Source organism: Pelophylax lessonae (assembly GCF_965119305.1).
Source record: "Pelophylax lessonae genome assembly, chromosome: 2".
NCBI classification, from domain to species: Eukaryota; Metazoa; Chordata; class Amphibia; order Anura; family Ranidae; genus Pelophylax; species Pelophylax lessonae.
This window is the reverse complement of record NC_138769.1, coordinates 637507014-637532592: the sequence shown is the minus strand read 5'-3', so window position 1 is coordinate 637532592 and position 25579 is coordinate 637507014. Positions and strand designations below refer to the sequence as shown.

At 43.3% G+C, this 25579-nt stretch overlaps 1 protein-coding gene across 1 annotated transcript in view; it reads right to left on the bottom strand.

Annotated features, from left to right (window-relative positions):
- Nucleotides 1-7033: 7033 nt before the first annotated feature.
- The window catches only part of B3GLCT (beta 3-glucosyltransferase), a 1154157-nt gene continuing 1135611 nt past the window's right edge, over nt 7034-25579 (bottom strand). Inside the window, exon 15 of the mRNA XM_082244867.1 lies at nt 7034-7438. Within this exon, the coding sequence (XP_082100993.1) occupies nt 7277-7438 (162 nt within the window). The 3' untranslated portion in view covers nt 7034-7276. The remainder of the gene's footprint in view (nt 7439-25579) is intronic.

Genomic DNA, 25579 nt, shown 5'->3' with positions numbered 1-25579 from the left:
AGGAGGGACATAGAGGACATAGAATGTTTTTATTTGACGCACTGTTTTAACAAAATCTCTGACATATATTTTTTATCTATAATTTTTCCTTTAAGTACTGTAAATGCTTAAAGAAAAATGGTATTTCAAATGGGACCTCATGGTGAAAGAGTTAATCTGCATGTTGAAAAGTGTACAGGGATCTTCCCAGCTGAGCTGTTGGATGGTCCCCCCACCAGATCACTCCGAGCTATTGGCTGAGAGCACTGATCGGCTGTTGGCTTTCCTGCATGCTCGGCCAGCTTCTGTCGGACCAGCTGGCATACACACAGGCCAAATGTCGGCTGGTTTTTATTGAACCTGCCAATGTCGCCTGGCATTCGGCACATGTTTACGAGGCTTAACCCTATCGATTTGTATTGTTACTGTACTGTCTCCCTTTATATTGTAAAGTTGTTAAACTGTTGGAGCTTTATAAATCCTGTATAATAATAATATATCTTATTTAATATTTTTGATAATAGTCACAAAATGTTCCAATACCTTTTTTTTTTGCATTTCTTTAAAAACTGTTGGCATAACTGTCAGCTGAGCCTGGAGTATGGTGCTGACTTTACATTTATTTTCACATACCTTTTTCTACAAAAGTCTTCTTTCTAATATTCCGCAGGCATCCTGTGAAATAGTAAAACAGAAGTCCCACTGGTATTTTTTTCTATTAGCTTCCAGAATGACTGATAAGATATCTCTGAACAATAAGTTAGGCCTGCATCAAAATTGTTGCTGGTGCATTTCCCCCCGTCTGATAGATCTCTCTTATAGCCATTTCAGTAAAAATAAAATAAAGAGCCCAAAATAAAGATCAACATGATCTTGTTATGGTACTTGCAGAATCCAAAACTTCTAGGACTCCTATTCTCTGAAACCCTGCCGGGTGTTCCAATGGTACTTGCATAATCAATGCCAGAACTTCCAGAATTTATACCCTCAGAATCCCTTCAAGGACTTCCAGAATCCTTGGTGGGACTTTCAGTGGTACTTGCAGAATCCTTGCCAGGGCTTCTATCTTTCCCTGAAACTGATGCTGGGCATGTCCTCTGACAAAAAGTGTATTTAAACTCCAGCCGTTGAAATGGTTATTGCTGTCTCTTGCCTGCTGACAATGGCCTGGACCTGACTACTCCCTGGCCTGCCCACAACCTCTGGCTGGACATGCCCACTCTCTAGCTTGCCCACCACCTCTGCTTGGACCACAACATAGTTGTTCTGATCCAGTTAACTCATTGGAGTGGCAAAACTAGGACCACTGAGGTTTTCCATCAACACCATTAGGAGCTCTGGTGAAGACCAGCTGTTACTTAAACTGGCCATACATGGATTGAAATTTAGCTGGTTCACCAAGGACTGTCTGAATTTCAATCTATGTATGGACTAGCTAGTTGTACACAAGTCAATCTATTGATCAAACTGTGTACAACCAGCCTGTCAGGTTTTTCCCGAATTATCAGTGCCGCCGGCTATAGCGGGCAAAACTGAACATGTAGTCTGCCGGCGGGGAAGGATCCCCACTGGCAGAACACAACAGCTCAGTGGGAGTGATTCCCTCATTCACCTCGAATGTGTGGAACGGGCAATCAACTAGCTGGTTAAACAAAAAAAAAATCCTGTATAGCCAGCCTCATACTCTGAGCCTGAGGTAAGCCTGCATCACTGGCCAGAGGACATCATCATATCTTACTAAAAGTTTGAGTATTTTTACCACAGCTGCCATTCACCATTGCTGACTGTTGCCTGAGGAGAATTAATTTCATTTAGTACATCCAGTTTGGAAATAAAGTATATTACAGGCTCTTATTTTTTTTACCTAAAATAAAAAGATGTTATACCTACCTGCTCTGTGCAAGGATATTGTGCCTTACCACCTTTTTTTTTTTTTGTCCCCACCAGCGCTGTTTGTCCTTCCTCTTCTCAGAATGCCTTGTATAGGCTGTATGCTGAGGGGACATCCTTGCAGGCACACTCCCAAGCCAGGCTGAGAAGTATTGTCAATTGAAAACGCTCCTCTTTAATATTGCCTGGGGGAGAAGACCCAGGAAAGTGACCCAGGGCTACTTTTAAGCTATACTTTCTATCCTTTGAGGTGAGAAATGTGCTGCAGCTCCTTTAATGAAGTGGAGCTAAAGTTTAAAGAAAATTTTTGTTTTTCCACTCTCAATTCTTTGAGAGGGTTAAATGAAGAAATAGAGATTAATACCATCTTGTAAACCTTCTGTCTCTCATGTTTTTGTTATTTTCCTTTTTGGGTATTAACCCTTAGAGTAATGTGCTATATGTATGTCCATGACGCAATTACCTATTATAGAAGCCTTCACCTTTTGTTGCTACTGAATGTGTGACTCTTTGCATACCTTTCTTTTTAATATATATATATGTGGTTATGTGTGTGTATACATACACTTGTATAGTAATATAATAATTAGTTTTTAGTGTCCACATGTTGCTTCTGTTATGTGAGTTTTACTTATTTGTTATGTGTTTTCCCTTACCTATACTCTTTTTTACCAATGAAATTATGTAATTTTCGTAGAACAAATTATGTATTTTCTACTTTTGTTTAGAACATGTTTCTTTGGTAATTAATTTTAGGTAATTGTATTGATTCATGTTTTTTGATACATTAGACATGGGTGGATTGGACGACTATGGGTGCCCACATGCTTTCTTGCTCCTTTTTATGTATTACATTTTTCCTTTGTCTTTTAAATTATTGCCTTTGGCGATCCCCCAAACGCTGCTCGATTCTCGGCTATCTGAAAGCTTCTGCTGAGCATTTTGCAGGACAAACCTGCCACACCTATTCCCCCTCCTAATTAGTTATATCGCTGTCCAAGTGATAATATATATTCTCCCCCTCTGGGAGGGGGGGTTCAGCCTTAAGGAGACGGGGCCTTGGAAACGCGTTGCGGCCTGCCCCCTCCCCAGCTTGTGTGCCCTGTTCTGTTGCAGCCAGTAGTAGTGCATGAGAGCCTGTGACCCTGCCGTTCTCCTGATCACTTATGTGGCAGGTCTGGACTTGTGTGAACAGTAGTCTCTCTATTGGACGGTTTCACCCCTTCAATCACTTGGCAATGGGAGCCTTGGAGTCTGCTAATGCTGTTAGCCCCAGTTGTCATCTTCAGCTGGCACGGACATCCTCAGCACCCCACCCAGCTTACCATCTTGGATTACCACACACAATACCACAGCACCTCTATACGCAGTCTGCAAGTTATTCAGATGTAAGTGGATATTATTTTAAAAAAAAGTGTTGTTGTTTTTACTCGCACTGATCTGGCGCCCTGTTTTCTTTTTTGTTCTCAAGGGAATCCCATACCTCAACAAGGAGCAGCTGTCTTGTGAGTGTTCTGTCCAGTCACCACCTGACGGTTTTTCCATTGGCCATGTTATTCTGTGGTTCTCCGCCATTTATCAACTACATGGACTTAAACCACCATAATATTATTTCTTTATTATTATTTTTCTCTGTTTCTATCAGTCTGCATATTTTTACTTTTATTTTTATTTCCATTTAATCACGTACAGATCTCGTCTAATGTCAGTGAGCGCTGACTCACTTTCAGTTGGTGAATTGTTTGCATATTTAAAATAAAGAGTGATTAGTCTCCATAGATCTCCAGACCTCAACTTCACTTATCCTGGTATTTTCACTAGTAAAGGGCCTTTAGGTGAGCCCTCTTCCTTGGCAGCACAAGGAAAAGCTCCATTATTAAGACATTATGGTCCATATAAATCCCCCCTTGCTCTGCTGACAGATGGGGAATCCAGTGACCCCAAGACAAAAGGAAATAGTGGAAGCAGCAATGTGACAAAATTACCAGAGGATCTTCAAAGCTGGGCTGCAAATATATGTACAGTAGATACATACACACATATATAGTCTATTCTCCATCACACTCCAAAAACAAAATATTAAACATTACATTTAAACAAATTTACATATCCAAATTAACTGTTAAAGTTTAAGAATGAAGAAAACATAGGGATATATTTATAAAGCAACCAATAATTCACAGTTCTATTGACTTTTTTTGTACTGCCAGATACCTGTCAGAGGATCCACCATATTTAAAATAATGTATCTTAAGGTTGGATTAATTCACCAGATTTAGTCCCTTTACTTTACATCTGTAATTTACATTCTTCAATAGAAAAACCAGGCCCTAGTAATATTTGTTATAGTTGTAATATTCACAGGTTGTCGGCCCTGATTTTAAACACCTGACACTTTGACATGATAGACAACTTATTCCTTTAAAAGGAAAGATGAATTCCATTCCCCTTACTTGTCTTCACACAGATTCACTATGCATTCCACACACTAAAAATGCCCCTGCATCCCTTGTATACAGATACTGAGGGTTAAGGAAATGCTACAATTGTACCAAAAAATGAAGACTAATTAGGTGGAATCCGGGCAGGTGTGTTCCTGATTCAACCTCTTCTTTTTTAAATTTGCCCTTGTTTAAAGTACTTTAAATTATCAAATTTAAGAAACTTGTAAACTCAAATTTCACATGGCTTTACCTGTAAATGTGCTACATTTTAAAAACAGTTTACTTAATAAAATGACAAACTAAAACATTATAAAATATAGTTTTACTGCTAAAAATACTCATAAAAAACTACAGTTAAGAATATAATACATACATTTAGCAGTAACAGAAGTAGAAACTCAACAAATTTGCTTCATTAAAAGTCATGGAGTATAGGGAAAGTGATCTTTGGTTCTATTATTATACAGATATGATATTACATGACAAGCTTGGTAACGTGATCACAGCTTTAGACTAATTTTAACAAGGTGTTAGTGCATGCTTATCAGTTTCCATTGTGTTAACGGGGGTAACTGTGTTTTTACCAACACAAATAAAATAAGCCTAATTAGCAAACAGAACATTAATTTTTTGTTTAAAATTAATTTAATAGCATGAATAAAAAGGTGAAATATAGCATCTATAGTGTCTGTGAATATGCAGAGATTCACAAAAAAACTGCATTTGAACACTATGGACATGGATGTGTTTTCAGTAAGGCATTAATGAAATTTACCTTAAATGAATAACATTTTTTGTAAAAAAAAGACAAAAGTGCCTTACAGCTTGTTGGACAGATCATAGGGACACACACTTCCTTTCTATTTCATGTTCTCTTTTCCTTTGTAAATAGTATAACTGCTATATGTTATCACAACCAGCTATGATCAGTTTTTGTAATTACAACACTGTAATGTTTATTAAAATGTAAGGATCATTGTAGGGAATTTGTCATGGCAGAAAGCAATAGCAGAAACTACAGCTGTCTGACCCATGGACAGCCTTCTAGTTCCAAGGCAGTGACGTATCCTGCAATTTGGGATATAGTGGAAGCCATAAGTACAAAAGAAAGAGGCTTGGGGTTGTTCCTTTAAGAAGATGCCAAAATGAGTAAATATTGTGACCAGGCAGCAGGGAAAGCAAATTCTGGGTTGCATCACTAGATGGATTATGCCAACAGAAGGAAGGAGGTCCTGGAAGTCCACCATACAGAGCTTTAGGTGAACTGTGTCCAGTTCTGGAGACCTCACTTATTAAGAAAGAGAGTCCAAAGATGGGCAACAAAAAGGTGCTGAGGGAGGAAACGTGGGGAGAAACCACAGGAACGCCATATGCACAATCTTGAGGAAAAGAAAAAGGGAGATAGGATTGAAACCTATGGATGCATTACAGTTGTGAGTAAGGTTTAAGATGACAGTTTTGTCAACCAATATAAAACTGAGATTAATAATCTGGGGGCTTAACTTCAAACTAGCTGGAGGAAAGTTTAAGAATGTTATAAAGTGTAGTGGATGTTTGGAACAGATGTCCAGTAGTGGTAGTGGTAGTAGTTGTGTTCCTGTGCTTGCAAAAAAAAAATATTGGGAGCATAGGGGAGAAAGATTTATGAAAACTGGAGCACTCAGAATCTGGTGCAGCTGTGAATGGTAGCTAATCGGGCTTTGACAATAAAACCTGGAAGCTGATTGGTTTCTTTGCAGAGCTACACCAGATTTTGCACTCTCCAGTTTTAGTGAATAACCCCATGGTGTATGTAAGAGGTCTTTTTCTGCAGTCAATTTTCTATGTTACATGGAACAGTTTCAACTTTACTATCTGGGATTAAAATCTAGCCTAACAGTCTTTCATCAGAGATCACCATGATATAATTGTTCTATGTCAAAGAAACCCTTTAAATAAACCTTGAAAATACTATACCTGCTAACTATTCTCCTTTCCATAGTGAGATAGCGGTTTCCACATCCTTTCCTGCAGTCAGCTAACCAGGACTTAGCAAGTGTAATATGGGGCTGTGATTCCATTTACATTATAAAGCAGTTGTAATTGGAACAGACAGTCACCTGCAGGAGCTGACTATTATCTCACAGTGAGAAGATCTCTGGCCAGTAGGTATTAACAGGGATGTGGGATGGCTTGTCATGCATCTGTATGTGCTGGTATGACAACAGTGAAAAGTCAATAAACCTAAAAACATCTTACAAAATATGTAATAACATTTCTATGCAAACATTTCTACACATGAACATCATTTGAGACATGTGGCTCTTTTATTTACAATTGCTCCATATGAAACCGGAGGAAAGGAAATGTGGAGTTTTTACCTATAGCAATCAATCAAATTCTAGCTTTTTCTTTTTCTTTTTTTTTTACTAGTGCAGCCAGAAAATGAGATCTAACAATTTGTGCTTATAGGTAACACTGCCAAGTTTGCCTTTCCTCATTATTCTTCACATTAACCCTATTCAGACTTAAAAATAGGTAAGACATGTCCTTGTTGCGCATCACAACCAAAAAAAGACTGCATGTATCTTTCTAGAGCTACAAATCAGAAGCAAGGCAGGTTAGTGTGGTTAAAATAGCTTGTTTCCAATTGTTTCATTTGTTTCTTGAAGGGTACTACAAGCAGCTCTTATGGTAGACACTTTGCTACATAGGAGAAATCAACAGTAACTATCTCACCAAGCATGGACGCAGACATTTTCTGGGGGCTTCCACATAACAGCACTCAGCATCTCATTCTTCTCTGATATTATTGTGTCAAAACAAAAGGTTGAATGCTGATCAGTCACACAAAATGGTTGCCTATAGCATGAGGAGGCCATAGGAAACCTATACCTTTCACAATTTGAACCACAGCTACATCTAATATGAATTTGTGCAGCATCTCTTCAAACGTCCTTAGGAAGAGAAAAAAACAATGGAAATCAAAGATCTTCCTTCAAATGTTTTTTTTCTTTCAAGTTTTGCCTCCTGTCGGGTGCTAGCCAGGTATTATATACTTTCACTGGGTCTATGTTCCAGTGCTTGTGAAAAGATATCGGAACTTGGTGTGCAAGGAAATCCTTTGAGTAATCAGCCGGTCTTGCCTGAAAGGGAATCAGAAAAATAATTAGGCAGGGTCATGTCTATGTGCTTGCAGTACGATTTCTAAATAGCACAGAGGTGTACCTGGTTTTCTCATTTTTTAATACAAAACCTTAAGACTTCACTGTGGGGCTCACACTTTCTACAGTGCAATTTTGCACACTGGCAAACAAAAAAGTAAATGGCTAGCTGGGTATAACGTCTTAACCTCTCCTACCCACAACACGTCTCTTTATGAACTTCAAGAAATAGATTTTTACAGAAAGTACAACAAGCTTGTTATTATTCCCTTTCATTCATTAAAAAACAAAGTATTCAGTTAGATCTTATTCATACATAAGGTCAGAGGGCAGTAAAACCAGGCAGTTGAGCTGTGGTTTTACTGTCGCCCGACCATCCGCATGAACACTGCTCACAGCTATACACATGCTGTGCTTCGCGGCCATGGGAAAACTTAAACAGCATATTGTTTTTGACAAGCAGTGCCGCCTCTGAATGTGACTTAGGCAGTTATTTGGGGCTACGCCAAAACCACACTGCAACCGTGTGCAATGCATGCAATTGCGGCGTAATAGTATGGCAATTACAGTGTTTAGTAAAACACCTCTGATAAACAATCCAAGTGTGGATTGCTTTTCAGGAGAGGGGCAGTGCCTGTCACACGTGTGAACAAGCCCTTACTCTAAGACAGTTGAGACATCCAAAAGCAGTCCAGCTGAGGGGTGGGCAACAGTAAGAAAACAATAACAGGCCCATATAACAAAAACAATAGAGCTGGGAGCAGTCTGCTGTTCAAAGCCCTGCCTAGAGGACCTTGCATCCAAAGTTGACATCAGATGAGGCCTGAACTTGCACCTAGTAAAAATTAGAGAATGTGTGAACAGAAGGCCAGGTGGGAGCCTTGTAAATCTGGGAAAGAGTTGCCTGATGCCAAAAAGCCCAAGAGCACTCACAGACCTAGTGGACTGTATCTTGACGTGAAAGGGGGAAAGCTTGCATGATAATCGGTCTAGGCCACTATGAAATGGTGGAGTGAGAAGCTGTTCTCCTTTAGGGCTATCGGGAAAGACAAAAAGGGTATAAGCATTTCTAATAGAAGCAGTGTAAGAAGGGTACTGCACAAACTACTAGGAAGTGAAAGGAAATTTTCTTTCAATGCGCTAGAGCCAGACAGAGATAGAAGCATAACAGCCTGGTTGATGTAAAAGGCCAAAATCACCTAATGAAGGGATGGAGACTCCAGGCCTCAACACCACCTTATCCATTTTAAAACTCGACAGGGTTCCAAACAGGACAAGGCTGCCAGTTCAAACACATGACTCTCAAAGGTGACAGCAACAAGGAACTTTGTGGGGGAGTGTAAAAAGGGAAATATCCCGAATAGGTTTAAAAGGTGATCTTTGAAGAGCTATTCGAACTGAATTCACATCCTGGGGATTCACAGGTGGCTGTACAGGAGGAGCTACAGGAGAGACATACTATACAAAAGTTTTCACTAATCAATAGGAGGCAAGCAGTCTTTGTAACAGGATTGCAAGGGCCAATATTTTCCTCTTGATGGTACTCTGGGCCAAACACTGATCTAGGTCTGGTTAGGATTCTTCCCACAATGTACCCTGGGATAAAATCTTCTTTCCTCACACCAGACAAAGGAAGCTCTCTACGTTAGAAGGCAGATTTTGCGAGAGGTAGACTTAGCTTTAGAGTGTGCTTTTAGTGTGGAAATAACCAAATCAGAGATACTACCATCTAAAAAACACCTGAGCTCCAATAGCCATGGCGTTAAAAGCCAGAGACCACGAAGGGTAGTAAACCCATCCCTGGGACAGGGGATCTAGTTGAGCTGGATGAGTCCATGGGATGTTTACTAAAAGATTGTTCAAGTAAAAGTATCACATATTCTTGAGCCAGCAGAGCAGATGAGAATCACTGGAATATCCTCAATCTTGAATCTATTGAGTATGACAGGTGAGGAAGGATGAACGAAGAAAGTTAAAGGAAGCCATAAAGTAGATCCCAAAGAGTCACCAGAGCATTTACTTCCACCAATGGATATCTGCATTTGAAGACAAAAACCAGTTTGTTGTTGAATCTGTAGGCCTGGTAGTTTTACAGTCCTCTGCCTGGGCCACAAATCCAGCACCACTGGCTGATGTAGTCTGCCTGCCAATTGGCTTCTATTGCTGGAAAAAAAAGGGTCGTTTTACCCCCATGACTTCCTTTATGAGTAAATATAAGAAAGCACCAAGGAGTCATTCACCATCAAAATGCATGTGCAGCATGCTTCTGATTTCCTTTTCTTTTTACTCTGCTGTTCTTCAGGTCAACATTTCAGCGAAAGAGCTGTCAGACAGGAGACTAATTCAGAAAATAAGTTGGGAAATGACACCTAAACTGTCTTGGCAGCAGTGTAGGGCTGTATGCATTTGCTCCAAATGTTTCAATAATATGCAGCACTGTACAACACTATTATTTACAAGCTAAAATTACACACTACCAAAGTGAAATGTAACTATTTCATAGTTTCTTGTAACGCATCAGTTCACAAAAAGCTTCCCTAATCATCTTCCAATTTATAAAGCCAAAAAAGTCCTCAATCAGTGCATCATGCATCCACCTCTAATGCCTCTACCTTTCACCAGACAGACACTCGCCAAAAGGCCATGCCTTTCTTGTTAAAGATGGGCATAACACACTTGGGATCAATAATGTTGGTGAGTTTCTCCCACAGAGCAAGCATGAGAGCAACATCTTTGGAGTGGTTTACACTTGTATTAACAAGTATATATTTCTTTTGTATAAAAAGCACTATAAGAAGCGGGGAGTACAGGTAATCATTTATTTGCTCTAAGTGCTCTACAAACACTTGGTTATTAAGAATTTTAGCTGGATCTTGTGATATAAGTTTAGTCTATTCCCCTAGGGTTTGGCATATAGACATTAAAGTTAGGGCAAGCTGCAAAGCAGGGCCTGCTATTGAAAATAAGGCAGGGAATCGCTGGAACCACAGTGGAAAAGGCCCAATTTCTTAAAGTGGTTGTAAACTTCAGACAAGAAATATGAACAAGGCATATCCTTCTATAGTGAAAACTTGTCTCAATTTAAAGAACTAAGTGTAATTTCTTTCTGCTGCCTTGTTCCTCTGCTACCAGCATTATTCATTTTTGACAATTTTGAATGGATAAACAAAAATTGTCATATCAGGATATCAGTATTTTATGATATTGAGAATATTGATCACAGCACTACTGGTAGAGTGGACTATTTGCACTTTGACAATTTTTGTTTATTGATATCATTTAAAGGGGGCAGCAGTTATAATAATTTATTTTGTACACAAGAATTTATAGGGAAGCACATATATATACATTTTTCTATAGAGTGGAGATCATTTGTATATTCATTTTGAGTTCATGTGAAGAACAGAAGACCGCAGAAAGACAGATACACTTTATGTAGCAGGATTTGTTTAAAGTCTCTGTATCACCTGAGGATAGTCCTTTCACTGGGTATATGCGAGGGTTTACAAATACTTTAATAAAGACCCCCTCAAATGCGTCCTGGTGAGCAAAATATTCAAAAAGTGTGAACAGTTCATCAGGAGTTTTTCAATCTCCATACAAAACACCTTCAAGTAAGGAGTGTACCATAAAAGTTTTGATAGTTTTAGGGCCACTAAGGGATTCCGTTGTTAAAGTGGCATGCATCTAATCAGTTTGAGCCAATATGGTATCTTTAAACCTGGGAGCTGTCTCAGGAACACAATCTTCCAGGAAGGATTTGTAAAAGGGTAGATTTGATTTAAATTATGATTTAAATCACTAGTAAAAAGGCTTGATTTAAATCATAGTTTTCAAAGAGCAACTGTCATCTCTCTCCCACAGAAGCTCCTCCTCTGACCTGCTGTTGACTCACCGAGTCCCATTCACTTTAATCGGACAGTTGGTGATGTTGCAGTGACACAACAAGGTGAAGGACATGGCAGCAGCAGGTGAGTGGATGCCCGCTAACAGGCGCTGCCATGATGGATATGAAATGACAGGTGCTCTTTAAATGTAAGGACTAATTCTTATTGGTAGTTAGTATAAAACTGTGTGAATGCATCAATGCAGCGCATGTTATCTCAGCTTGCAGAGCTTGGATTCATTGAATGAGTTTACCAAAAAGAATATACAGCCTCATGCTACATAACTAAGATCCATTTCATGCTGAATAAACAAAATTATTACTGTATCCTAAATAGAAAACTATCTTTATATAGATTTTTACTCCAAAAGCATTTTATCAAAATACAATTTGATAAAAATAAAAAAAATCTGATTTAAATTGAAAAAAATCAAATTTAGATTTAAAAAAAAATTAGATTTTTTAATTTTTTTTTTTAAATCATCAATTTTTATTCAGTTTACGTGCCTCCATCATCCTGCTCTGCTTGTCAGTTCCAAAGCCTGTGTGTAAGAGCCGATCCACACTCCACCCCACCCCACCCCACTCCTCCCGCTGCAATTCCCTGTGGCTTGAAAGTAACCTTTAAAAATAACTTGCATCCCCTCTGTTTTATCAAGATACAAAGTATTGTGTCCACATTTTTAAAAAATTGTAATCCTAAATACCTTTTTGCAGAGCGTTCATGTATGGTCACGGGACCTCCCTCTGTTGGTCAGCTGATGTCAGTGGGGTATCTCAGCACCTCCCTCTGCATTCCTTAAAATGGGGAAGGAGAGCAGAGGATGACACGTGACCACACATCGGTGCTGTGCAAAAAGGTATTTAGGATTAGAATTAAAAAAGAAAACAACAAAACGGACACACAGTACTTTGTATCTTGTTAAAAAAGGGGTTGACATTACAACCACTTTAATTGAGGACACCAGGTAAAAACAGTGGATACTCATATACCAACTGCTGAAAGCACGTCAGGTTCAAATGGTGAGAGGTGACCAAGTCACTGTACTAGGTAGCAAGGACTAAATGAGGTGAAACCGTGTGTCTCTTGCAAGAAGACATTATCCTGTGATTAAAAAAAAGGCAGGAAACATAGCTCAAAATGCAAGCAACACTCCAGCTAGTGATGCAGCACCTAATTCCCCAGTGTGTTAACCCTTTGCTTAGAAGCTAATGGTAAAGGGAGATACTGCTGGCACCCAACTGCACCAATAAAAATAGTAGCTCCTGATGCTTGCGACATACTCTTGAGCGTACTCATTAGGCCCCTTTATACATGCGGACTGTTGATTTCATCAGTTTAGTCACGTCAAAATGGATGAAGTATTCATACGTTTTTCATCAGTGGTCATTAGTGATCATCACTTTGTCATCAGGTTTTCATCAGCGATTATCAGTATTTCATACGCTTTTCATCAGTTTTTCATCAGTGGTCATCACTTTATCTGTTTTCCATCAGTTTTTTTCCATCAGTTTTTTTTCCATCCACTAAAAATGCAAAAATGGATGAAAAACTGACCATTTGTCAGTTTACATACGTTTTTTGTCCGATCCGTATTTGTAACTGATGAAAAATAGAGCATTGATCAGTTTCAAAAAAACAGATGATGACGGATGCGGATGTAAACTGATGCAAATGGATGATCATCCATTTACATCCATTTTCCATAGGGATGCATTAATGTCAGTTTTTCATCTGTCAATGGATGGATGAAAAACAGACAGCATATGTGAAAGGGGCCTTAAAGTGAATGTGCCATGGCCTTGGACTTTGAAAGCATGCTGCAGCTAACTAACACAGTACAGGGTATGGCCTCCATACCTATTGCTGAGGATAAATCAATCATGTTAGCTTTATAAAGTGCCCAGCTCAGCAGCATGCAGATGAAGTCTTGACAGAAGGAACAACATTTCAAAAAGGAGAACATTGCTAGAAATATACATTTCCTGACAGACTCCATGGCAGCATATGTATCGGGCTAGTCCCGCCTCCAATCCTACCCTATAGGACACACACTCCCATAAATCTTTGCTCCTGTTCAGCACACTTGTTCCTTTATTGTCCTCCAACGGTGGTACCTGTATCCTACCTAGTGGATCCCAGGAGATGGATAGCTGTGCTGATTTGGTGTTGGGTCACTTTCCTCCTTTAAGCCCTAGCTGTGGCAAGGTATGGAGTGGGGCATTTTGAGGAAGTGCAGTCGTGGCCAAAAAACCCAGCTGCTGCGGGTGGCCTGTTGCCCAGTGTGAAGTCCGGTGTATGCGCTGTTTCCTATCCATCCCTGGTGGCTAGTGGACCCGCTGATGTAAGCACGCTTTTTAATTAGCGTTTTCTCCATGGCAGCTATATTGGTTACTTTCCCTTTTACCTGTCTCTGTTTCTTCCCTGGTGGCAGGTGTCCCGGGCCGGTCCGTTTTCGCGTTCCCGACCGGCCGCGGTTGGTACCTTCTTCACATGCGTGGGCGCCTCGGGATCGAGGCTTGGTTTTCGCGCATGCGCAGTAGCGGCGCTCGGCGCGGCGGCGCATGCGCAGTAGGTCCTGACGGCGCCGCTGGATGACGTCAGCGGGCGCCATTTTTAAAAGGGAATAGCAGTGTCAGGAGACTGTGTATAATATACACACTGCTGTGGAAGAGACTGTACGTGATTCCTGTTCCTGCCTCCACACTGCTTAAAGCCACAGGTCATTTGGTGAGTAGGACTGGCTCCAGGGTTGTGGGGGCTCTTGGTTTCCCCCTCTTCTTCCTCCTCTGATCCCGTTGTCCGGCTCATCTCTGCAGGTCAGCACCAGAATGGAAGCCTCACTGCCCTCCTGTGGTCAGCCCGCCCTTAACAGGTACTTAGGGCATGGGAGGATGGGATGGTTAGAGAGGGGGGATAGGGGAGTTCTTTATGTCTCTTGCTCCCTATTTGTGTCTTGCTCTTTTCTTTTTGTTCACAGCCCTCCTAGGTCTGATGCTCGTCACTCCTTGCGTAGGGATGAACATCGCTCCAAGTTGCATCACCGGCATTCTACCTCGAGGTCTGGTCGTAGATCTCCATCAAGGTCTCAGCGTCATGGAAAGAACCCCGCCTTGCCCTGCCCCTCTCAACACCCAGACAGAGCATGTTTTTGGGGTTGTGGTGCCCCAGTCCCTGAGTCTAGATCAATGTATGACCGGTGTTTCTCCCAGGCTACGGGAGAGAGGGACAACTCCGATCAATGTCTGGAGGCTTTAGTAAAGCGGGTCGTCAAGGACTCCCTGGCAAAATTGGGAGTTAGCCAGACTCAGAGCCCAGTGGTAAATCCTCCACGTTCTCCCCTCAGAAGAGCACAAGGCCAAGAGGAGTTCGGGTCTTCCCAACCCAGTCACTTATCGGCAATGCTGTCAGACAGTGACTCGGAAGTGGAGGATCCATGCTTGGGGTTTGACTTTGCTCTCGTCCCCCCTTTAGTGAGAGAAGTAAGAGAAACCCTGAATTGGGAAGATCCAGCTGTGTCCCCACCAAAACAGAAGAAATACTTAAAGCAACTTAACAAGGAGCATCTCAACTTCCCCTTTCTGGGTGAATTGGGGGAGTTAATTACGGACGAATGGAGCAAGGTGGAGAGGAAGAACTCCATGCTCTCAAAAATGTCCAGACTTTATCCCTTTAAAGAGGAGGAGGTGAAACACCTGGAGTCTCCCCCCTTGGTAGATGCAGCGGTTATGAGGCCGGTCAAGCATGTGACCTTCCCGCTAGAGGACACAGTCTCTTTCGAGGATCCTTTTGATAGAAGAATGGATTCCGACCTCAAGAGGATCTACCTGACGGCGTGGATGGCTTGTAAGCCGGCCTTAGCATTGGCCGCAATGTCCAAGGCCATGGAGCTGTGGTCTGACACTGTGGACGAATCTTTCCGGAGTGTCTCACAGGAGGTTGCCAGAAGTTCCCCGATTCAGGAACTTAAGATGGCCTCGTCCTTTTTGGGGGAGGCTTCTATTAACCTAATCCGTCTTCTGGTTAGAGTTATGTTGTCCTCGGTTACGGCCAAGCGGGCTCTATGGCTCCACCCTTGAATGACCGATCCGGCATCCAAGCAAGTGTGGTGCCGTATTCCCTTTGAGGGTTCCTCCCTCTTTGGGAATAAATTTGATGATGCCATAACCCGTGCTACGGGCGCCAAGTCTGGATTCCTCCCCCAGGATCGGCGCCTTCTCAATCCAAAGAAAGGACAGTCCAGAAGGGAAGTCCTGGATCGTGCCAGAGAGGCACGCACCTACAGGCCTGGCAGGGAGTTTGGTCGCAACTGGAGGTCAAGGCAGTCTTCCTCCTGGAAACCATCAAAAAGTGTCCCCTCTGGCGACCGTGAAACAACCAAGTCCTTTTGAGATTGGGCCAGCTCAGAGTGGGGGCTCGGTTGCTAAACTTCCGACATGTCTGGGCGGCCTCGATCCAGGACTCCTGGACTGTCAGGACAGTCTCGTCCGGACGCCAGTGCACTTTCGACAGGGCACCCATATTAAGGTTTCTTCCTACATCCCTGCCATCCTCGGCAGAAAAACGCCAAGTGCTGCTATCTTATGTGGAGTCCCTGGTGTCTAAAGGGGCAGTCAGTCCTGTGCCAGAGCTCTAACGCGGACAGGGAATCTATTCCCATCTTTTCTTGGTCCAGAAAAAAAATGGCTCATGGAGACCCGTCAACGATCTTAATTTCCTAAATCAGTACATCAGAAAGGAAAGGTTCAAGATGGAAAGGCTGCTATCTATCCAACAGGCGGTCCAGTCAGCAGACTGGATGGTATCGATAGATCTAACGCATATTTTCATGCCCCTGTTGCAAGGGATTTTCAAAAATACCTCCGGTTTGCCATCGGCCACTCGCACCTGCAGTTCACCTGTCTCCCCTTCGGGCTTTCCACATCACCACAGACCTTTTCAAAAGTCTTGTTGGCTGTAGTAGCCCTGTTGAGGACAAGAGGCATCCATCTCCATCATTATTTAGATGACCTCCTTTTATCCCAGGACAAAGATCAGTTGATGGAGCATCAAGTCGTGTCCACCCTTCAGAGATTCGGGTGGCTACTGAATCTGGAAAAGAGCAATTTAACTCCCACTCAACCCTCGTTTTTCTCGGGGCATTGTTCGATCCAGCAAGAGCCACCATTTACCTTCCGGAAGAGGAAATCCCAGTAATCCGAGACAGGATTCTCCGTGCCAAGCTCGCCAGTGCCTGAGAGTCGTTGGGACTATGGTTGCCGTGGCCCCCATGGTGAACTGGGCAGTGTGGAGAATGCAGCCCTTTCAGAAAGGTTTTCTCCAGCAGTGGGACACTCTTTATCTGGACCAGTCCATCTTCTTATCCCCTGCCTCGAGGGCGAGTCTTCCGTGGTGGCTTCATCAGGAGAATCTGCTTAAATGCCACTTCCTAGCCCCAGCTTCATTGATCGTGATGACCTCGATCAAGCCAGCAACACGGGGTGGGGTGCCCAATGTCTTTCAGAGGTAGCTCAGGGCAGGTGGAACTTTTCCCCTGGGGGGATAGTTTCAAACGTTCTGGAGCTATGGGCGGCTCTTCGAGCTCTTCAAGCATTTGGCCACCTGACAAAAGGGCTTCTGGTGATGCTCAGGTTGGACAACACCTCAGCAGTGGCATACATAAGGAAGCAAGGGGGAACACGCAGTTGGTCCCTGCTGCGAGAAGTGGAGCCGATCATGGCCTGGGCACAGAAGAATTGTCCGACCTGTCAGTATACGTCCCCAGGGTCCAGAATGTCCAAGCAGATTTCCTCTCTTGTGTGAAGTTGGACAACAACGAGTGTTCTCTCCACGAAGAGGTCTTCAAGTGGATCCTGACCCTGGGAGTCTCTCCAGAGGTCGACCTCTTTGCCTCCCCTTGAAATCGCAAATTACAGAGGTATTACTCGAGGTACCGGGATTCCCAGGCCCTCGGAGTGGACGCCCTCAGGGACCAGTGGAGGATCCGCAGTGCCTACGCCTTCCCTCTAGTTCCTGTAATCCTTCACTTCCTGTGGAGACTTGGGTCGGAAGCAGCAGAGGTAGTGGCGGTGATACCATTCTGGCCCAACAGGCCTTGGTTCCCTCTCCTGATGCTCCTCAGTGTCCGGGATCCGATTCCGCTACCCCTCAGGCCAGATCTGTTATCTCAGGGCTCCATGCTGCATCCTTGTCCAGTTCGACTACACCTGAAGGTCTGGTTCTTGAGAGGGGAAGGTTACAGGCCCTAGGCTGCACTGAAGAAGCTATTCCCACATTGCTAAGTGCCAGGCCGAGTTCAACTAACAGGGTTTATGAAAGAATATGGTCAAGGTTCTCCTCGCATTTGGCTGCTAGGTCCAACCCTCATTCCTCCATTGAGATCCAGGATGTTTTAAGCTTTCTGAAATCCGGTCTAGACCTGCCGCTCTCTGTCAGTTCGCTCAGGGTTCAGGTGTCGGCTATTTCAGCATTTACCAAAATCTCTTGGTCCAATCATGCCCTGGTCCATTAATTCTTCAAAGGAGCAGTAAGACTCAGGCCCCAGAAGAGGCCGAGATTCCCCAAATGGGATCTTCCGTTAGTCCTCGATTTCCTCTTGCAACGTATTCATGATCCAGCCGAGCCTCTAACTATTAACGAGCTTACCTTGGTGACTGTTTTTCTGGTGGCCATTACCTCAGCGAAGAGGGTCTCCAAACTTGGGACCTTAGGAGCAAAAGAACCCTTCCTAACCTTATTTCCGGACAGGGTAGTCTTAATCTGTTATGTTGGAAGCAAGACCGTTCACAAAAATCCAGAGATAGTTCTACCTACCTTTAGGCAGGATGAGTGCTCCTCCATCCACCCGCTTGATGTTGTGAATTGTCTTAAACGATACCTAGAGGCTACGGTTCCCTTCCGGCAGTCTGAGTATTTATTAATCGCCTTCAGTGGGAAAAATAAGGGATTACGTGCTTCTTCAAGATCTATTTTTTCCTGGATCACTCAGGCCATCCAGTGGGCTTATAGGGCAAAGGGCTTGACTCCTCGGGTGGCAGTTACGGCTCACTAGACTCAGAGTGTCTCCACTTCCTGGGCAGTCTCCAGACATGTCGCTCCTGAAGTGATTTGTAGGGCGGCATCCTGGTCTTCCGTCAATACTTTTTTGTCTCATTATTGTATTGAGCCAGCGGCTCGCTCTTCTGTTAATTTTGGTTTACAAGTTCTGTCGGTCGACAGAGTTAATTAAACTTCTGTTCAGCATCTGCCCACCCTGTTGTGTACAGCGAGTTATTTCCTGATACGTATACTGCCATGGAGTCTGTCAGGAAAATGGAAAATTGGTCTCAAATACTTAACGTAATTTTCCTTTCCTGATGGTCCCCTCCCAGTTCCTAAATAGGCTAGTTACAGAACAAGCGTGCTGAACAGGAACAAAGATTTATGGGAGTGGGTGTCCTATAGCAGTGGTCCTCAACTCCGGTCCTCAGGGCCCACTAACAGGCCAGATTTTAAGTATTACCTTGGGGAGATGCAGACTAGAGCAGTGGTTCTCAACTCCGGTCCTCGGGACCCACCAACAGGCCAGGTTTGCAAGATAACTAAATTACATCACAGGTGATCTCATTTGCTGCTCAGTGATTGTGGTATTCTAGTCTGCATCCCCCAAGGTAATACTTAAAATCTGGCCTGTTAGTGGGTCCCGAGGACCGGAATTGAGAACCACTGGACTAGAGTACTGCAATTACTGAGCAGCAAATTATATCACCTGGGATGTATTTCAGTTATCTTGAAAACCTGGCCTGTTAGTGGGCCCTGTAGGCCAGGGTTGAGGACCACTGTCCTATAGGGTAGGATTGGAGTCAGCCCAATACATATGCCATGGAGTCCATCAGGAAAGGAAAATTACGGTAAGTATTTGATAACAATTTTCCATTTTTTTCATAGCAGAGAAAAGACATCTATCCACCTAGGACACTAGCAAAAAAAAAAAAAAAAAAACTGAAGCATGCTGGACGTAGGAGGGGTTACACTTGGCCGGCCAACTGCTTTTTGTTTGCTAGTGTCAGATTTCTCCTATAAGCAGAAATTGTCTCAAAATAACTGAATCCCACGTCCCTAATGAATGAGAGATAAAATGATTTAATAGATTTTTATATTGTAGTCCTAACCATCATAAGATAATAAAAGAGAACATGTACAAAACCACTACGCAATTGCTTTGATACCTAGGATCACCAGCAGAGTGATCAAGGATGATGGAAGTAATTTTATCTAATAAATAATTTATTATTTGTATTAAGGCCAGGACATGGTGTTCCAGACTCTTTAAGCTGCAGTTAAGATACTGGGGACAAATACACATTGCATTAAATAATAGGTATAAATATATGTGATTATAGTATTTACACATAACCTTATTTTACTCCAGGTTAGCAGGCACTAAATTTAATTAAGGTTGCTTGTGGTGTTAGTTGGCAATGTACGTGATGTTCTTCCTTATAGCACCTGTTAGGTGGATGATTATTCCCAATACATATTTGCTTTTTTTCAAAGCTAGACATGTGAATAAGGTCAGTTAAAAAAAATGCTGTTTCTGTGTTTATTTATAATTGACTATATGCATGAGGGCAGCCATACTTGATCAATACATAGGTGTGGGACTTGCAGATTCTCTTATTTCATTGCAAATCTTGCAAGAATTGTCTGTCTGACTGTTCTGCAGTTAATGATTGGTAGCCAGAAGCTCCCTGGGCTGGGTGGTGAATGGCTGTTATAGCAAGCCAGGAATATATTTTGATTAAAATGTTGAATTCCGTAATGCTAAATGGTGTTCTATTAACTTACACTGAAATATGGCGTCCATTTTAACATGAAACTATTTTAACAGATGTGAGGGAGGGATGAAAATACATTAAAAAAAAACAGATAAAGTGTAATAAAAAGGGATTTTTAGAAGAAATTCAGTGCTTGTCAGGTTTAAATGCCTTGTAATATGATCATATCATATGTCAAACTAGCTAGCTAATTATTTCCAGAAGCAGAGGTCACAATACCCAGTGCCAAATTTCTCTAAATAGGAGACCAGCACTGCACAAAGCCTGAACAAGACATTTGAACACAGGTGTCACGATATTACCTGTATTCAGTCTCAGGACTCTGTGTTTGTGTTTTCATTGGACTTGTGACTTGAGCCTAGGAGTCAGTTGATAATTTTATTCAAACTAGCATCTGTTCAGAAATCATTACCAATGAGGTCTCTGACATTGGTACTGTACTAGGTGGCCCATACATTTATAAGCTATCCTAGAATGTAGGATGTTGGATAAACAACTATTTGTACCTATTCATTTGCTTTATTGTTCCTGAGATACTGAGATACATGAGGTACATAAGGATCCTTGGGGTGTTAGGTGAGTATGTGTGTGTATATATATATATATATATATATATATATATATATATATATATATATATATATATTGCAGATAAAGTGTAAGGATGAAAGAGGAAACATGTTAAGTGGTCACACATTTACATATAATGTCTCTTAAAGTTAACCATCACTAGCTTAACCATTAAAATGAACCCTTTAAACTGTTGTTTCTTAAACTCTGGTTTGCAGACAAATTGGTTGTGGTTCCTGCCCATGCCCACTGTCTCAGCAGCTGACAGCAAATAAACGATGTACAGGCAGAACAGTGACCATGACACCTGCACAAGCTTGTAGGGGGGCAGCTGCTGTAAACACACAGAATGTGACTGTCGAGCTGATCAATTTAAGTACGACATAGGGCAGGAGTGCAGATGTAAGGGGTATTGGGGGGGGGGGGACTGCAGAAGTGATGGAAAGTGAAAGAGGGGGCATGGGGGTGCAGAAGTAAAACGTGTGAGGGAGAGGTGCTGAAGTGAGCAGTGTAAAAGCAAGGCAGGGAGGGTGTAGTTGTGAGGAGTGCAGAGGGGCTGCAGAGATAAGCAGTTTAAAAAGGGAACTGAGGAAGTTCAGAAGTAAGCAGTGCAGGAGGGAGTAGGGAGGAAGAGTGCAGAAGTGAGCAGTGCAGTGTAAGAGGGGACCATAGGATATAGAAGTGAGCAGTGTGAGGGACAGGCGCAGAGGGGAGCAGTATAAGAGAGGGGAAGGAAGGGGGCACAGAAGCAAGCAGTGTAAGTGGGCGGGAGTTGTGAACAGTACAGGGCACTTCAGAGATAAGCAGTGTAAAACGGGGCAGGGGGTGCAGAAGGGAGCAGGGAAAGAGGGGGTAGGGAAAGGTGCCGAGGTGAACAGTGTAAGGAGGGGAGGGGCAGGAGAGTGAAGAAGTGATCAGTGCAAAATTAGGCAGGGGTGCAGAGGTAATCAAAGAGGTGGGCAGGGGGTGCAGACATGTGCAGCATAAGAGGGGGCAGGGGGTTGAAAAGGTAATCAGTGTAAAAGTGTCAGGACCTGAACCTGGGACCTCTGCTGTGTCTGGCAAGGACACTTCTCGCTGAGCTACCCGAGATGCTGGACAGCACCCTGTCTTATCCATTGTTGACCGTGGAGATTTCAACCCATGAAAGACCCTTTGGATGCCCCACCTGGGTCTGTTTTTGATACTTGAGTCAGCAGCCACAGACAGCTTATCTTTCCTTCTGGTTGCCTTACTTCTCTGAGATGCATTGTACTGTAAGTACCATGCAATGTGAAATTAATCTTTAGTGTGCTTTAATTTTGAGTATTGTATTATGACTGTAAATTAATATTAATAAACATATTGAAAAAGATAGGAGGTGGGGTGCAGAAGTGAGCAGTGTATAAGGGGGCAGGGAGGGAGGTGCAGAAGTAAAACATGAGGTGCAGATATAACCAGTATGGGGGGGATGCAGAGGTAAGCAGTGTAAGGTGGGCAGGGGTGTGCAGAAGTAAGCAATGTAAGGTGGGCAGGGGGGGGGGTGCAGATGTTGACAGTGTATGAGGAGGATCAGGGACAGTATAAAGGTGAACAGTATAGGTGGAGTGTGTGGGGGGCTGCAGAGGTGAGCAGTGTAAAAGTGGAGCTTGAGAGGCGCAGTCAGCAGGTTTAAAAAGGAGGTAGGGGAGATGGGAGGGGTGTAAAACTGAGCAGTGTAAGAGGGTTGCCAAAATAAGCAGTGTAAGGGGGAACGAGGGGAGAGGGGTGCAGAGGTAGGCAAGAAGGGGGGCAGGGGGGGGGACGCAGAGGTGAGCAGCAAAAAGAGAGAGCTGGAAAGGTTCAGAAGTGAATGAATATAATAGGATGGCGTGAGGGAATGGAGGGGACGCAGAGGTAAGCATTGAAAGAGGAGAGCAGGGAGGATGTAGAGGGGAGCAGTGTAAGGGAGGGGGGACAGTAGAGTGAAGAGGTAAGCAGTGTAAAAGAGGTTGAGGGGGGTGCAGGAGTGAGCAGTGTAAGAGGTGACAGGGGAGTGCAGAGGTTAGCAATGTAAAAGGGGTGGAGGGGAGTGCAGAGATGAGCAATGCAAGGGGAGTACATGGGGACAAACGAGTTAAGCAGTGTAACAGTGGGTGAAGACATTAGCAATTTAGGAGAGGTACAGTGAAGATACAGAAGTGTAAGAGGGGGTTGGGATGGGTTCAAAATTTAGCAATGCAAGAGGGAGGGGTTCAGAAGTGAGCAGTGTAAGAGGGAGATGCAGAAGTGAGCAGTGTGGGGCTGAAGTGAACAGCATAAAAGAGGGACAGGGTGTGAGCAGTGTGAGAGAAGGGTAGGGAGGGTGCAAAGATAAGAGTGTGAGCGATGTGCAGGGTTCAGGTGTGAGCAGTGTAAGAGAGAGATGCAGAAGGGAGCAGTGGGGGGTACAGTGGGGTGCTGAAGTAAACAGCATAAAATGGGGACAGGGTGTGCAGAGGTGAGCAGAGGAGGGCAGGAAGGGTGCAAAGATGAGTGTGTGAACAATGTACAGGTGTGAGCAGTGTAAGTGGAGTGAAGGTGGTGCACTAGTGTGCTGTGTATGTAGTCAGTAGGTTGAGGTTCTACTTAGCTATGTCCCTTTAAGCTTTTGAAACCTTCAGTGCAGTGTGGCCATACCAAACATTTGCTGTGGTGTAGTATGTCAAATCATTATTCTTTATGAAGTGCCCAGAGGTGCTCCAAGTCTTATACAACCCTACTAAAATGATACGTCGGAATCTCTTTGTTTTGAATTATAATTAGTGTTGAGCGAACACGGACTGTATTATTCGTGTTCGTACCGAATAATTGAATTTTTGTTACCCGAACACGGACACTTTTCTGTATATTCGGGTAAAAATCCGTGTTCGGTCGTTTTATTTCCGGGTTTTGCATGCTTTGGCGCGCTTTTCATGGCGGGCTTTCAACAGCCAATCAACAAGCGTTTAACTGGTTTGCCTAAGCCATCCCAGCCATGCCTGCAAATGTATCAGTAGCTGTGATTGGCCGTCTGAAGCATGTGACCAAGTCTTTATAAGTTCGAGGCAGCGCCGCAGCGGCGTCATTCTGCTGCTTAGATCAGGGAGAGAGCACACATCAACGTGCTGGCTGCTGATTAGGGACAGGCAGGCAGGAAAAAGCCATTTGTGTCCGGATAGAATTGAGGGACAGGTCGGAGTGTTTTAGGCAGGGCGAGTTGTAGGCATTTTAGGGAGAGGCTGCTGCTGATTTTTAGGGAAATTGTGTTCTACAAACTACAATCGATATTGCTGTGTGGGGTGGGGTCTGCACTTAGTCCTGATCTACGATCTCTTATCAATCCTGTTAGGGATAGAGTCTGCTGAATTTAAGGGAAAGTGTGTTCTACAAACTACAATCGATATTGCTGTGTGGGGTGGGGTCTGCACTCTGCACTCAGTCCCGATCTACGATCTCTTATCAATCCTGTTAGGGATAGAGTCTGCTGAATTTTAGGGAAAGTGTGTTTTACAAACTACAATCGATATTGCTGTGTGGGGTGGGGTCTGCACTCTGCACTCAGTCCCGATCTACGATCTCTTATCAATCCTGTTAGGGATAGAGTTTGCTGATTTTTAGGGAAAGTGTGTTCTACAAACTACAATCGATATTGCTGTGTGGTGTGGGATAGGAGATAGGCAGGTGTCAGTGATCCACATCCATTTTGCTGTGTGTGGGCTGCAGTGAACACAATCTTTTTGGGGTGCAGTGAACACAATCTTTTTGGGGTGCAGTGAACACAATCTTGGTGCAGTGAACACAATCTTTTTGGGGTGCAGCGAACGAAATCCTTTTGGGGCGCAGTGAACACAATCTTTGTGGGGTGCAGTGAACACAATCTTTTTGGGGTGCAGTGAACAAAATCCTTTTGGGGTGCAGTGAACACAATCTTTGTGGGGTGCAGTGAACACAATCTTTGTGGGGTGCAGTGAACAAAATCCTTTTGGGGTGCAGTGAACACAATCTTTGTGGGGTGCAGTGAACACAATCTTTGTGGGGTGCAGTGAACAAAATCCTTTTGGGGTGCAGTGAACACAATCTTTGTGGGGTGCAGTGAACACAATCTTTGTGGGGTACAGTGAACACAATCTTTGTGGGGTGCAGTGAACAAAATCCTTTTGGGGTGCAGTGAACACAATCTTTGTGGGGTGCAGTGAACACAATCTTTTTGGGGTGCAGTGAACAAAATCCTTTTGGGGTGCAGTGAACACAATCTTTGTGGGGTGCAGTGAACAAAATCCTTTTGGGGTGCAGTGAACACAATCTTTGTGGGGTGCAGTGAACACAATCTTTGTGGGGTGCAGTGAACACAATCTTTTTTGGGTGCAGTGAACACAATCTTTGTGGGGTACAGTGAACACAATCTTTGTGGGGTACAGTGAACACAATCTTTTTGGGGTGCAGTGAACAAAATCCTTTTGGGGTGCAGTGAACACAATCTTTGTGGGGTACAGTGAACACAATCTTTTTGGGGTGCAGTGAACAAAATCCTTTTGGGGTGCAGTGAACACAATCTTTGTGGGGTGCAGTGAACACAATCTTTTCGGGGTGCAGTGAACAAAATCCTTTTGGGGTGCAGTGAACACAATCTTTTTGGGGTGCAGTGAATGAAATCCTTTTGGGGTGCAGTGAACACAATCTTTGTGGGGTGCAGTGAACACAATCTTTTTGGGGTGCAGTGAACAAAATCCTTTTGGGGTCCAGTGAACACAATCTTTGTGGGGTAAAGTGAACACAATCTCATACTTCTGAAGATTTGAGGGTGCTGCCTGTTCCATACTCCTACTCCTCATCCATCCTTTTAGGGGTACAAACAATAGTAATTGGGGCCT